Source organism: Pteronotus mesoamericanus, unplaced genomic scaffold (genome assembly GCF_021234165.1).
Source record: "Pteronotus mesoamericanus isolate MK-2021 breed Mesoamerican mustached bat unplaced genomic scaffold, CSHL_Meso_final contig_50, whole genome shotgun sequence".
Classification (NCBI taxonomy): domain Eukaryota; kingdom Metazoa; phylum Chordata; class Mammalia; order Chiroptera; family Mormoopidae; genus Pteronotus; species Pteronotus mesoamericanus.
The window spans coordinates 19,369,058-19,382,977 of NW_026555186.1; the positions used below are offsets into that span (position 1 = coordinate 19,369,058).

A 13,920-nucleotide genomic window follows, 5' to 3' on the forward strand; every position below is an offset into this window, starting at 1 on the left:
GGCTTTTTTAGAGATTAAGGTCTGTGGAATTGTGGCCTATAGTCCTAACAGATACTGTCCCTCTGGTTTGCCTTTTCTCACATGCCTAGTTATCAGTGCACTGTGTCACTCCTCTCTGTGAAAGTTGGGATACTGTGGTAGATGCTTAACTCTAGGAATGGCGGTATTGGTCTTGCCTTTTGGAACATGCACATGCTTTCCCCCATTCTGATTGTGGTAATTCTGTTGACAATTGCATGAAAACCATTTGTACTCCTTTCTTCAACAACCTCGACCACAGCCTCTCCATTTCCTGCTACAGGTTATTCTTTATGGTTGTCTGGTATGGAAGTACATCTTCCTAGGTGTCATTTCTGATCAATGAAATTATATCAGTGTTTATATTAAACCATATCCCTTCCCCCAAACCTTTGTTGTAGTAATCTTTTTGTCCCCGCTAGTGGGTTATTACTGTAGCGAGGTTGCCAGGAGTGGGGGTGGGGCGAGGTTGGGGGAGAGTGGCTGCTGGGTCTCAGCCTCACTACTCATGTTGTGGAGATAGTGATAAATGTGCGGCTTGGTGTAAGCAGTGGTAGCTCCTCCTAGATAGCAATGGTGCCCAGCAGGGCAGCTCCTGTCTCTCAATGGTGCACTCACCACTTCTACTACCAGTGAAACTCATTCTTCTTTCATAGCCTTTGACAACCGTGTACATGCTGCTTTAAGAAAGAACTTCTTCAGCTCCAAGGAGTGCATTTAGCTGACAGCCTCAAGCTGTTAAATATCTTTGGGCTCCTTAGCTTTTGAGTTGAGACCTTGCTTTTCCTAGGAAACCTTTACCTGGTGGTGGAGCACATTGTCTGGGTGCTAAGTTTTTTTCCATTTTGGCCCAATGTGGTACTCTTCCAATCAGCAGCCTTTGGCTCTGGAGCTCCCTGCTGGATTGGCCAAGCCTTTGTCATATCTGCATCAAGGTCTGAGGCTTTCTCTGCTCAATCCTGCATTTGTATCTGTTGGTAATTGCATGGAAACCCCTGTCCTTGCTTGAACAACCTTATATCCCCTCTACTTCCCAGGTTTCAGATCCATATTATGATGTGAAAGTTATCCATGCTCAGCCCTATTGCCTTCTCCTCTTAACTTTCACAATAAACCTCTTGTCCTCCTAAACGTCTCAACATCTGCTTTCCAGAGAACCCAACTGATACATAGCACTCCTGCTGGTTATTTCCTGAATTTCTGTCTAAATCAAATTGCAGTGAATATTATCTAATTTATTATTTTAAGCCCTTCTTTTGAATCCTCCCAGTATTTTTCCCCTAATTATTTCCTTCCACCTCCCAACACCTGCCTCTCTTCTAATGTTTACTTACCTCGGTAGATGGCCACACTATCTACTCAGTTGCTTTTACATTTGCCTTTCACATTTAAGTCCTTGACCATCTAGAATTATTTTTTGGGAGGGGAGGAGGAAGTATTGTGTGACATAGGGATCAGGCAGTAAAATGAATTAGCAGTCTGGGATGAATGAGCTCAGAGGTGATGAGAGGTCAGATCATGAAGGACTTTGTTATAGGTCATTGAAGGGCCATTGGAAGAACTTTGGTTTTTACTTTTGCATGAGATGGGGAATCGTTTGAAGATTTTGAGCAAAAGAGTATATTATAATCTAACTTAATTTTTACTAGAAATGCCTAGGCTGTATGGAGAATAGACAGAAGGGCAGATAGGGTGGAAGCAAGGAAACTGACTAGCTGGGAGAGAATTGCAATAATCCAGGATCAAGGCGTCGGTGGCTTGCACCAATGTTGTTGCAGTGGAGTTGGTAAGAGACGATTCATTATCTGGGGATAAGACTTGGGAGTCATCATTTAATGTTGTAAAAGCTCCCTAGGAGTTTCTGGTGTACAATGAGGGTTGAGAATCTATGCTACAGTTTATAAATTTTTACAGGGGTGTTTGCAATTTAAGCCACATAAGCTTCTTCATGAATTTAATATAAGGATGCAGCAGAGCGTAGTGAAAATAGCTTTTGCATCTGATCAAGGTTCAAATCTGTGCTAATCAGCTACTTATGAGCTTCAGATTTCTCATTTTAAAAATGGAGATATATACTACATAGGTATATTTATTACATTTAATGAATCCATATATATTAAATGAGCTAGTTCCTGACATACATGCTATTAGAAAGTAGTAGCTTAAAGAAAGATCTAGTCTATCCAATTGGTAAAAAAAAAATTTAAATTAATAATATTCAGTTTCCATGAGGGTTTGGAGGAATAGGTACCATTGTTGGTAGGAAGGTAAATGGAGGGTAATTTTGGAATATCAGTTTCAACTTCCTGGACCCATTAATCCTGCTTGTAGAAATTTTATTTATGAAAACATTCACACTTGTGTACAGATACTCAGTGCAACATCTTTTATTGGCAAACAGTTGGAAACAATTTAAATTACTCAGTAAAGAAATAATTAAATGGCAATACATTTCTTTTATGGAATGCTATACAGTTTAAATTGCTATATTGTTCTGTCATTGAAAGATTGCCAGTATGTATTTTAGTTTTTAAAAAAGCACCAATATATCACTTGAAAGTACTTATTATCTTCAATACTTGAATTTTGGAAACAAGGTTATATTTATTTATTCTTTAGATTTTTATGAGCCCATATAGGAAAGATATTGATTGACAGTAATTTTATATATGACAATACTTATAAAATTGTATGTCCTTTTTTTAAAGATATTGTATGCCTTGTTATTTCAGTACTACTGTTTATATACTATATATACACTATATATACATATATATACTATATTGTTTTTAAATATATCAGGGTTTTTTTAAGACATCTAAGTAAGTATAAATTATCCTAAAGTAAATTCATAGATGCCCCATGGACTCTATTTAGGGAGTACATACAAAAATTCGATATATTCAGTTTTTTATTATATAATATTAAAGGTGCAGCTATGTAACAAATAGTTTCTATCCTTCCTTGACTAATAATCCAATGGATGGGTAAGGTTAAATTACATGAAATAAGTAAAATATATATGTGTATGTGTATACATGTGTGCAATTGACTCTTGAACAACACAAGTTTGAACTGCACAGTTGACTTATATGTGGATTTGTTTCACTAAATATTGTACTGTGTCCAAACAGAATATTTTGGTATCCAAAGTCGGGGAACGAATACCCTAGAGGTACTGAGGGACACCTAAGTTCTTGAGTAGTCAGAAGTCATACAGATTTTCGATTATGGGTTGGGTCTCAGATGAGCAAACATTATGGTACCAGGTAGGATTTGGGTCAGGGTCCAGGAATTTTGTAAATTTCTTTCCCAGACTTGAGTTGGTTGTCTGGTATAAGATTAACCGAGCTTGAGGGAGAAACAAAGCATGCTTCAAGGAACATAATTTACTTCTAGGCCTGATTCCCCCCGGGGGCCCTTCGAGTTAATATTGGGTCCTGCCTTTCAACCGCATTACCAGTGTTCCAGCCAGGTCTTACAGGTCCTCTCCTAGGCTCCAGCTTGAGCAGGACTACAGTTCCTCAATACCACTCAAAGTGGTCCGCTACAATGCATGGGTTGCAGGCCAGGTCCCCAGCTGGAGGCATGAGAGAGGCAACTGGTCAGTTTCTCTCCTTCTCTTTCTCCCTTCCCTCCCCTCTCTCTATAAATAAATAATAAATGAATGAATGAATGAGTGAATAATGAATGTATATTTTGTTTCTACTTAGGCCGGATACATCAGGCAATGGTAACATCTTTAAATGAAGATAATGAAAGTGTAACTGTTGAATGGATAGAAAATGGAGATACTAAAGGCAAAGAGGTAAGATCACTAGGTTAAATCTTATTTCTGGTCCTGCAATTAAGTTTAGAATATAAAACAAAACAGAAAAGTATGTAATATTTATGTAGTACAAGGTATCATTCCTTGAAAAGCTTTTTCAAATGATTAAAAAATTTCACTCAAAGAAAGGTAGCTTTCTTCTACATTATCTTAGGTGACTGGACACATTATCTAGAGCGTAGAATACAATTTTAGGAGAGATTCTCTAAATATATGTGAGTTATAATTCTAGGTAATCTGGTTTTTCAAGTAATACCATTCATTAGGCTAAAATTATTTTAACATTTATTTGTGAATTTATTTGAAAAATAAAAGCTTAATTGTCAAACCAGACTCTCAAAATACATGTGGTTGTTAAAACAGATTGACTTGGAAAGCATCTTTTCACTTAACCCTGACCTTGTACCTGATGAAGAAATTGAACCCAGTCCAGAAACACCTCCACCTCCAACATCCTCAGCCAAAGTAAACAAAATTGTAAAGGTTAGTAATGAAAATTCAGACCAGGGTGTGTGTGTGCCTGTGTGCATGTGTGTTGTATGTGTGTGTTATGGTTTGAAATTGGTAGGCTGTGGGAGTGTGTTTTAAATATTGGTCTAGAAAAACAGCAACAACAAAACCTTAATGCTTTGTACCATTCACATGCATTTATATATACACATACTTTAAAGGGTTGAGGTTGTCTAATTCACAGTTACAACAATTATTAAATAAAATTCTAGAAATTTCTTGCCTGATTAGGATTTTTCCTAAGACTGATAGCATCTTAGGAGATATGGGTCAAAACAGTTTGCTCGTCAGTGCTTGTTGAGTGAATACAAATGTCTTTGATAAGGAAAGAATGTTTATTATTCATAATAAATTCCCACTCCAGTTGTCTTTTGGAATAGTAATTCTGCTCATTTTAAGTTTCTTAAGGAAAGATGGGAAATGACAGTGTAGTTTTACTATTTCTGTATTATCTATGAAAATATACTTTAAAACCCTGCTATATCCTCCCTAGCAATTTTATCTTTATAAAAGTAAAAAGCATGTTATTTTATTTTTTATTTTAGAAGTTAATTCCCCTTCATTGCTATTGAAGCTTCTCGCTATTAAAATTTTGTATCAAAATACAACTTTTTAAATTCTTTTCAAGTAGTCCCTCAATGTTGTTGAATCTACAGGCTTTTTTTGTGTTCAGCAGGCAATTGTTGATTTTTCTACATTGTTGACTTTGCCACCTACAAAGATGAATAGGACGTGTCTTTAACCTATAGCAATAGCCTGAGCTCCGCCTCCTTTATATGTTGCCCCCTTCCCTGATGTCTGTGGAAAAACCAGTCCCTGGTGCCAAAAAGTTTGGGGACCACTGGCCTATAGGAACTTGTTATCTTGCAGGAAAGACATACATAGAACCTTACCAATATCAATAAAACCTGCTTTTTTAACCATGCGTGTGAACATAAGGCAGATTTTCAGTTCATATAATTTCCCCATATTGAGAGTCACTGCTTAGAGATTATTATTTACCACTTGTAAGTGGATGGTTTTTTATAGTTGGCTTCACAGTCTGAAGGATCTTCATAGTTTTTACTTTTGGGTATGCCATTAGCAACATTTGCAGTGCATTAGAATCACTTGGAAAATTTTTTTAAAAATACCGATTGCTAGGCCTGTTCCCAGAGATTAATTTTATTCAGAGAAAAACTCTAACATCAGTGCCTTTTTCATAGTTCTCATCTGATTTGAATATGCTTTTAGTGTTGAGGACCACTGCATTATTTGGCATTTCTTTTAAGTAAATAAACTGAAGTCTTGGTAAATAAATAATAGGACAAATATTTGCTCCCCTAATCTGTGCAGTCTTTGAGAGTCTAATGAAACCTTTTAGTATAACTGACAGTGTACATCTCATAGTATTTTGATGTTTCATTTTTAAAAATGGGCTGTAAGTTGTCTAAAAATAGTATTTTATTAATTGCCCCCTGACATCCAAAGATGGAATGTGTTACATAGTTTTGGCAAGATAGCATGATGATTAAAAGTGCACACGAGTGAAATTGCTTTAGTTTCCTCCTCTGTGAAACCAGAATAGGAATAACAATGAACTTCTAGTGTTGTTGTAAGGATTAAATGAATTAATACATATAACATAGAGCAGTGCCTGGCTCATTATTTCTGAATATTTTGGGGGACATGGAATACTCATAAAGAGACTCGAATATTAAAAGCAGTAATTCTTAGAAGATTATTTATAGTTTTTCTCCATTTAATTTTAAATTATTTTATGTCTGCTTAATTTTGTTTAATTAAAGGAAGCTGATTATGATATACTGGTGGGAGTAAAGAGAGAAAGTAAAGTGAATATTTCTCTTTTATAGAATCGACGGACTGTGGCTTCTATTAAGAATGACCCTCCTCCAAGAGATAATAGAGGTAAAGTAAAATTTTATTAATTTTGCCTATTGGCTCTAACGAGGTAAATCAAAGGTAATATTACCCTTGACATTATTATTTATTTAAACTTTACATGGCTAATTTTAAGACTGATATCTTGATTTCCTAATACAATAATGTAGATTTGTAAAGGTACGTGATGAATTTTTTATTCATTTCATTTACTCAATAACTTTTCAGATTTTAGGACAGAGTTATGATAAACAAGGGAATGGGGAAGTAGTCAGTTGATTAATTTCACAAGGGTAAATTTAATCATTTTGACATTTTACATAATTTTTTGGCTAACAAGCTCCCAGAAAGGGTCTTGGGTAACTTTGGAGTCAGCTGAAAAAAAGTTGAACCGGTATAAGTTTTAGTTAATTGCAGGTCTTTCAGCCAGGAGATATAAAGTATAGTTAATTTCTTACTTACTCTTCAGCAGTTCAACATGTATTTTCTAACAGTGATGCTTTTCTGTATGTATGGATGGTAAGGAAGGACAGGCATAGGCATTGGAAGAGAGACCAGAAATAGAGGGAAATCCAGTATGTTACACACTGCCCTTATGAAAATGTATATTTCTTCATAAAATGTGATATTTATATTTAATTTATATGCCTTTTTCTGCTTTTATAACATCTACAATAGGAAATTCTCTGCTTAAATTTTGCATATTTGAGAAGCAAAGAATTGGATTTGGAATATAGGGAAGGTGAAAGCACTTAAGATTTTACTTTCTGTACTTTTGAATTGTGTAAATTTTTCAAAATGAGAATGCATTTAACATTCATATTTTGTACACTTACATTTTTTATTAAAAATTAAGCTTGGCTTTAGTTTTTATATAAATTATTCAGATTGAGTTCTGTAGTTAAAACTATATTGGTGGCACATAAGTCTGCACATGTTATGCCACAAACCTCTTAGCTTCTCAATTCACTGAACAGAATTATTATATATTCTGTTTATGCAAATATCAGTAGTAAATCTGGCAATTTGCTAATGCTGTTTTTAAATATCATTCCTTTTCAGATGTATCTCTTTGTTTTACTAAAGTTTACTTTTACTAATTTTTTGTTCTGAATTTAAAAATTTTGTTTTACTTGTCTCTGCCTCCCCCACCACCACTTTCCCTTGCCCCCTCCCTCCTTCCCTCAAATGCAGAGACAAATGTATTTAATAAATAAATAAATAAATAAAAATAAATAAATAAATAATTTTGTTTTACTTACAGTGGTTGGTTCTGCACGTGCACGGCCTAGTCAGCTTCCTGAACAGTCTTCTTCTGCACAACAGAATGGTAGTGTTTCAGATATATCTCCAGTTCAAGCTGCAAAAAAGGAATTTGGACCCCCTTGTATGTAAATCGTGTATCAAGGATTCAGTCATTTTAGGCATACATGTATTCTCTCTTGCTCATCTTTATAAGTCCCCAAATGGTAAACGGTCTAATAGCCAACTTGATTGAAGGCTTCATTTTATCACTGTGGAAAATTATTTTTTTTTCTTGTTAGTTTAGTTTATTAATTGAGTTTTTAAATGTATATTTTGGAGAAAAAATTTTTATTACTTCAAAACTACAAGTATTTCAGTTGCTTTGAATTAAAATTCTAGGCAGATGATAATTTGACAGATGTTGCACAAGATATTCTTACGCTTCTTGCTTCAAAGATCTGTGATTCTAACCAAGAGATGACATGTATCAATATGTTAGAGTCATTTTTCTTGACTCTTATTTGTGTATTGTCCTGTTCCTAGTTTTGTTAAAGCAGCTCATAAAGTTCACATAGTTGTTAATAGGCATGCTTTGTCACTGTGTACTTTCTTTTGGTTATGTAGTGAAATTATACATAAAATTTTGTGGACAAGTACAGTGCTCTAAAAAAGAAAACTATGCTTCTACAGCTCATCTTTTTCTTTCAGCACGTAGAAAATCTAATTGTGTGAAGGAAGTAGAAAAATTACAAGAAAAACGAGAAAAAAGGAGACTACAACAGCAAGAACTTAGAGAAAAAAGAGCCCAGGTTTGTAACAAACATGTTTTATTTATACACCAACTAAAGATTAGACTGTGCCAGTGAAGATAAGTTATAATGGATTTCATTACATGTATTTTTCATGTTTTAGTGGGTATGTGTTGGCCCTAAAGTTTGTTCCATTTTGAATAAAAAACTATATGTGTACAGAACTCTAATGCAAGAATAATAGGATTTTGACTTTTTAAAATACCTAAAAATACATTTAGAGGAATATTAACTTAAAGTATATGATTATGTTATAAATTATTGTTTTTCCATGGTTACTAATAAGGTCAACATAACACATTGAAAGTGGATAAATTCTTTGTGTTTTGATTTGTACTAGATAGTGAGAGTTGTATCTGTGTTGTGCCCCTTTTGTTCCCTTTAAATGGTAGCAAAACGGTTTATTAGCATTAGAAAAATTGCATAGAGAGCTGGTCTTTTATCTTTCTACAGGTCTTCATGTATTAGAAATTCTGTTATTGTACATATAACTCCTCCATTGTACTTATGTTGTACAGAACTTATTTCCTGTAATAAGACATCAGGATTTTTTTTTTTGTTTTTAAATTTAGGAGTATGTTCAAATGCCCTTAATCAAAAAGATGCTGTGTTTGGAAACTGTGAAACCAGTATAATACTCAACCTGAGTAAATCAGCCTTTATCTAAAGATGATCTGAGAATGACCAGTGGGTTTTGAAACAAATAATACACAAAACAGATAGATCTACTGATAACTTAGCACAGATGCCACCTGGTGTTTCCTGTGGGTGCTTCATAATGTTTTCACATCTCTTTGTGATCTTAATTTTCATTTTATACACTAATTCTATTGACATAGTTGGTATTATTTCCTAGAAGATTACTTGAAAGTAAGTTTCATTAACGGTTTTGAAATTTAATATATATATATATATTCAAAGCAAATCTGCATATGATGTATGAAAAATATAACTTCTTAGAATGTTCAATAATTTATTAACTCATGGCTGCGAGAGGTTGTTAACTGTTGCTCTTTACTATACCTTAATTTGAATTTTCTCAGTTTTGAAGCAAAAAAGTAAATTAGAATTATATTTTCCCCTGAGCCAAGAAACCAAAGAGAGAGAGGCTACCAACTTCATCATTACATCAAAAGTTCATTCAGGGAACATAAGTGTGAGGTGTGTCTTGGTCAGTGACAAGAAGACCTGGATATCCTCCCATCATGTGGCAGGGGCTAAGGAGGTATATAGGACAGGGCAGGGTGGATATGGGTACTGGCATGTGACTTGCCCCAGATGAGGTGAAAATGCTTTACATACTTGCCCAGGATAGGGCTAAGGGCCTGTTCAGGAATCGGCATGCCTGGGGAACCGGGGAGGAGTCAGAAAGGATCTGAGGGGATGTAGGGGGCCCATATCTAGCAGCATCTATTTGAATCTAGTGGGAGGGCCAGCAGCAGTCAGGCAGGGTCAGGAAGGGTCATGCCATAGGACAGTCTCTCCTCCACAGCAGTCAGTGTTCGATAATTTGAATAATAAAGATTTTAAAAATTACCTTGGCTTTTGATTCCTTTAAATTTGTTGTCCTGTTGATTTGGAGATGTTTTTACCATGCCTTAGTTTTGTTTTTTTTAAGAGAGCCAACAAAATTAGAAAGTGTACATAAATGAATCCATATTTCTACTTGTTGACACACTGGATTAAGAATTGGGAAGGAGAATCTGACTAAATGAATTTTTCTAGAATTCAAGATGAGTACTATTTCTCCTTTGTTCCATTTTCTATAATTAAGATATTTGTATAACAGATGAATTTTTGAAATAGGTCAAGGGTGGCTTTAATGAAGAATGTTTGGTTTAGAAGTAACAGAGTGTTCCCTGACCAGTGTGGATCTTTTGGTTGGGTGTTGTCCCGCAAAGTGAAAAGTGGCTGGTTTGATTCCTGGTCAGGGCACATGTTTAGGTTTCAGGTTCATTCCCTGGTTAGGCTTGTATGAGAGGCAACTGATCGGTGTTTCTCACATTGATGTTTCTCTCCCTTTCTCCTTTCCCTTCCCTTCTCACAAATAAATAACTACATAAATTAATACTTCTTAAAAAGAATTAACACAATGCATGTAGACTAATAAAATTGTATTTTTAATACGAAAATGAGTCCTAAGCATATGTTTAATCATAACTCTGAAACTAAATTATATCACATCTTCAGTGTGCATGTGGGCTTAGATAGGGCAAAGGACACAATCTATTTAATTTTAATTTTTAAACCATATATAACATAAATGCAAAAAAAGTACCACATTACTATCGTTATAATCAGTGATGATTCTCTTTATCTCCTTATAGGATGTTGATGCTACAAACCCAAATTATGAAATTATGTGTATGATCAGAGACTTTAGAGGAAGTTTGGATTATAGACCACTAACAACAGCAGATCCTGTAAGATTTTTTTTTTATAAATCATTGCTCTGGAACTGTTTGTGCTAAACTAAAAATATACTTGATACCTACTAAATTAATATTGTATTTACTAGGTAAATTTCCTTTTTTTATGTGCTTATTTCTTACATTTTAAGAAAATCAAGAAAGCCTCCACATTTATGCTTCTCTTGCATCATTTGATATATCAGACATGCTTCCGACAGAGCTATCCGTTTCAAAGCAAAGCCTTCCCTATCTTTGGTAGGGCAGAGCAACAATTAAAGGAGTTATGTCTGAACACCCAATTTCCTTTACTTTTTTTATGGCTTGTGCTATGCATCCCCCTGTCCAATTTACTGCCATGTTACTTTCCCAATAAATGTTACTTTGGCTTTAACAGTTAAGTGGCGGTGGTTGAGGACTGCAGTAGACCAGGAATTTAGTGCTCAAAAAGTATTCTGTTTTATTACTCAACTCCTTTCCTATTGAAGAATGAGAATTAAGTATTCCCTATTGAGCAGGGAATACTTTTGTGAGTAACTGGTACTTGTGAAAAATAATCCATCTGACCTAGTGCGTACACAATGTAGAACACAAAATACATCTGTGTTCAGCAGGTGTACTATATAGGATTTAATAGAGTTGTTGTTTATAACATCTGCATCCCATATATTTTGGTACCCCTTCACGTGGGTACTCCTCCATGTGTTCAACCTACTACTTCTGAGCTTATACTTTAGGACAGGGATTGACAAACTTTTTCTGAAAAGGGCCTGATAGTAAGTATTTTTGCCTCTCTGAACCATGTGATAACAGTGTTTGTCACAACTACTCAAGTCTGCTTTTGTAGTATGAAAGCAGCCATATACAAAACAAATAAATGCGTGTGACTGTCTCAGTAAAACATTAAAAAAGCAGATAGTGGGCTGGGTTAGGCCTGCAGGCCATCCTTTGCCAGTTCCTGCTTTATGATAATTATTATTAAAAGGCAAATATTGGGAACATAAATTTTATGAAATATATTTTTGTGTAAGAATTGGCATATTTCAAATTATTATGCTCAATAATCTCTTAGGAATCTTCTTTCTTCTCTATGTAGTTACTTATCTTTGCCAACAACTTTCCCTATGATCCACCTAAAAATCTGCCAGTTGGAGGAAATTTTACTTTTGTTGTATATTGCATATCTTGAAGTGAAGAAGGCAGCTAGCTCCTTAATGTGAACTTACTGCTTCTAAGAATATTAGTGCCCTTTACAAGGTTATTTCCTAATGGTTTACCAAATAACAAAATAAGGGACTCTCTATTATACTCAGAATTTTATAAATAATTGTGTCTGAAAACTATTCAGATTTGTGCAAACTACTTTGTTTTTTAAGCTTACTTATCCTATTTATGCCTTGCATAAGTTTCTAAAACCTGTGGAGAAAATACTCCATAACTGACTTTTTCAGTGTTTTACATACCACTGATAATCACTGAAATAAAATATTTTATTTCTAGATTGATGAACATAGGATATGTGTTTGTGTAAGAAAAAGACCTCTCAATAAAAAAGGTATGATGCTTATTGAGCTGTAATAAAATGTTGATTTTATCCTGTTTGTAATTTATTTTGTAATGGTAGAAATCAGTTTGATTTGGGACAGTTAAATGTAAATCATTTCATTTTACATAACCATTATGCAGATTTCTATGATTAATCTGTTGATTTGTTACTGCTCTGAATTATTGCCATTCCTGGCTCTTGCCTCACAGAAATCTTGATTTTTTTACTTTGCTGTTGAAATATTCTGTCTTACTGAATGGCATATTTATGGTGTGTGTATATATATATTAACAAAACTCTTTAATTTTCTTGTACATTAATTCAAATGCTGTAAAAGTTTCTGGGCATTGATTTTCATTTATTCTTTTAGAAACTCAAATGAAAGATCTTGATGTAATCACAATCCCTAGTAAAGATGTTGTGATGGTACATGAACCAAAACAAAAAGTAGATTTAACAAGGTACCTAGAAAACCAAACATTTCGTTTTGATTATGCCTTTGATGACTCAGCTCCTAATGAAATGGTTTACAGGTAGGTAAATTTGTTTTAAATTAGAATTTTGCTCTGACACCATGTATTCATCATTACCCTGAAACTTATATTGATCTTGGCATATTTCTCTAGAGGTGTAATATGCTTTTGTATTCTTAGTTTAAACAAAGAAGACTATGTAATAAATACTATAATCAATATTAACACTTGTTCTCTTTAATGCTCCCCGAAGTCAGTTTTCATTACTGATTAACTTATATGCATATAACACAACATATATATGGATAGGAAACTTAAAAAAAAGATGCTGAAATTTTCATACCTCTACAAATGGGAATTGATTCGAAGTTTTATTTTACTTTTTAATTACTGTACTAGTAAAGAAATTTGAAATACTTATTATACATCAGTCTAATCTGTCTAAATCTTTATTTAGCTTGTACCACCACTTAAGAAAAAAAGTTGCTGTAAATCTACTTGTATTTGTCTAATTTTTATCATTTTTAAGCTTTGGGATAGTTTTAATACATGAAAATCTTACGTGTTAACATACTCCACTTCCAAACAACTCAAATTTACATGTAGAATATAGTGATATCCCAAATTTGTATGCTAAATTTAGATTTCTTTACATAGTTTGTAAACATTCATTTCTAATTATAACAGGTTCAGTTTATTTCAGTTTGAAATGACAATGTTGCTATATAGAACTTGACAATTTACTTGAATGCTATGTTTTGTTGTCCTTTTTCTGTATAAATATGACTGCAACAGAAAATGAGAGAGTTACTAAGAGTCTCAAGAAATTGAAGATGTTATAAACAATACAGTGTTCAAACCAACTCCATTGGTCTTAAGCTAGCAAACTTGGAGTTCAATTGTGAAGAAAGAGGACAAAATTAAAGGACATGTGAATGCTGGAAAGAAATATTGTGACGAATTTGTTGTAAAAGCAAATTACAATGATAAATTATATATTTTTTACCTTTTCTGAGAATAGAGTACACTCCTCCCCCTTACTCTCCTCTCTGTTTCCACTCTTGCCTGTAACATATGTCTGTTTGCCTTTTATAATCATTTTCAAGAAATCATTATAAATAAAGGTATGTTTGTATATATGCTAGATTTAGTTAAACATTCTGTGTTTCACCCAAATTTACTCTTAATTTACCAACATTTA

The 13,920-nt window shown here is 33.9% G+C and overlaps 1 protein-coding gene across 4 annotated transcripts in view; it reads left to right on the forward strand.

Moving 5' to 3' along the window:
* KIF2A (kinesin family member 2A) overlaps positions 1-13,920 on the forward strand; it is a 66,548-nt gene that overhangs the window by 32,230 nt on the left and 20,398 nt on the right. For 2 of the 4 annotated variants that reach the window (XM_054578395.1, XM_054578397.1), the window contains exons 2-9: positions 3,732-3,826; positions 4,211-4,330; positions 6,211-6,265; positions 7,503-7,625; positions 8,192-8,292; positions 10,620-10,715; positions 12,201-12,255; positions 12,617-12,779. In XM_054578395.1, coding sequence (XP_054434370.1) covers positions 3,732-3,826; positions 4,211-4,330; positions 6,211-6,265; positions 7,503-7,625; positions 8,192-8,292; positions 10,620-10,715; positions 12,201-12,255; positions 12,617-12,779 — 808 coding nt within the window. The remainder of the gene's footprint in view (positions 1-3,731; positions 3,827-4,210; positions 4,331-6,210; positions 6,266-7,502; positions 7,626-8,191; positions 8,293-10,619; positions 10,716-12,200; positions 12,256-12,616; positions 12,780-13,920) is intronic. The other 2 variants (XM_054578396.1, XM_054578398.1) reach the window with 1 other exon arrangement.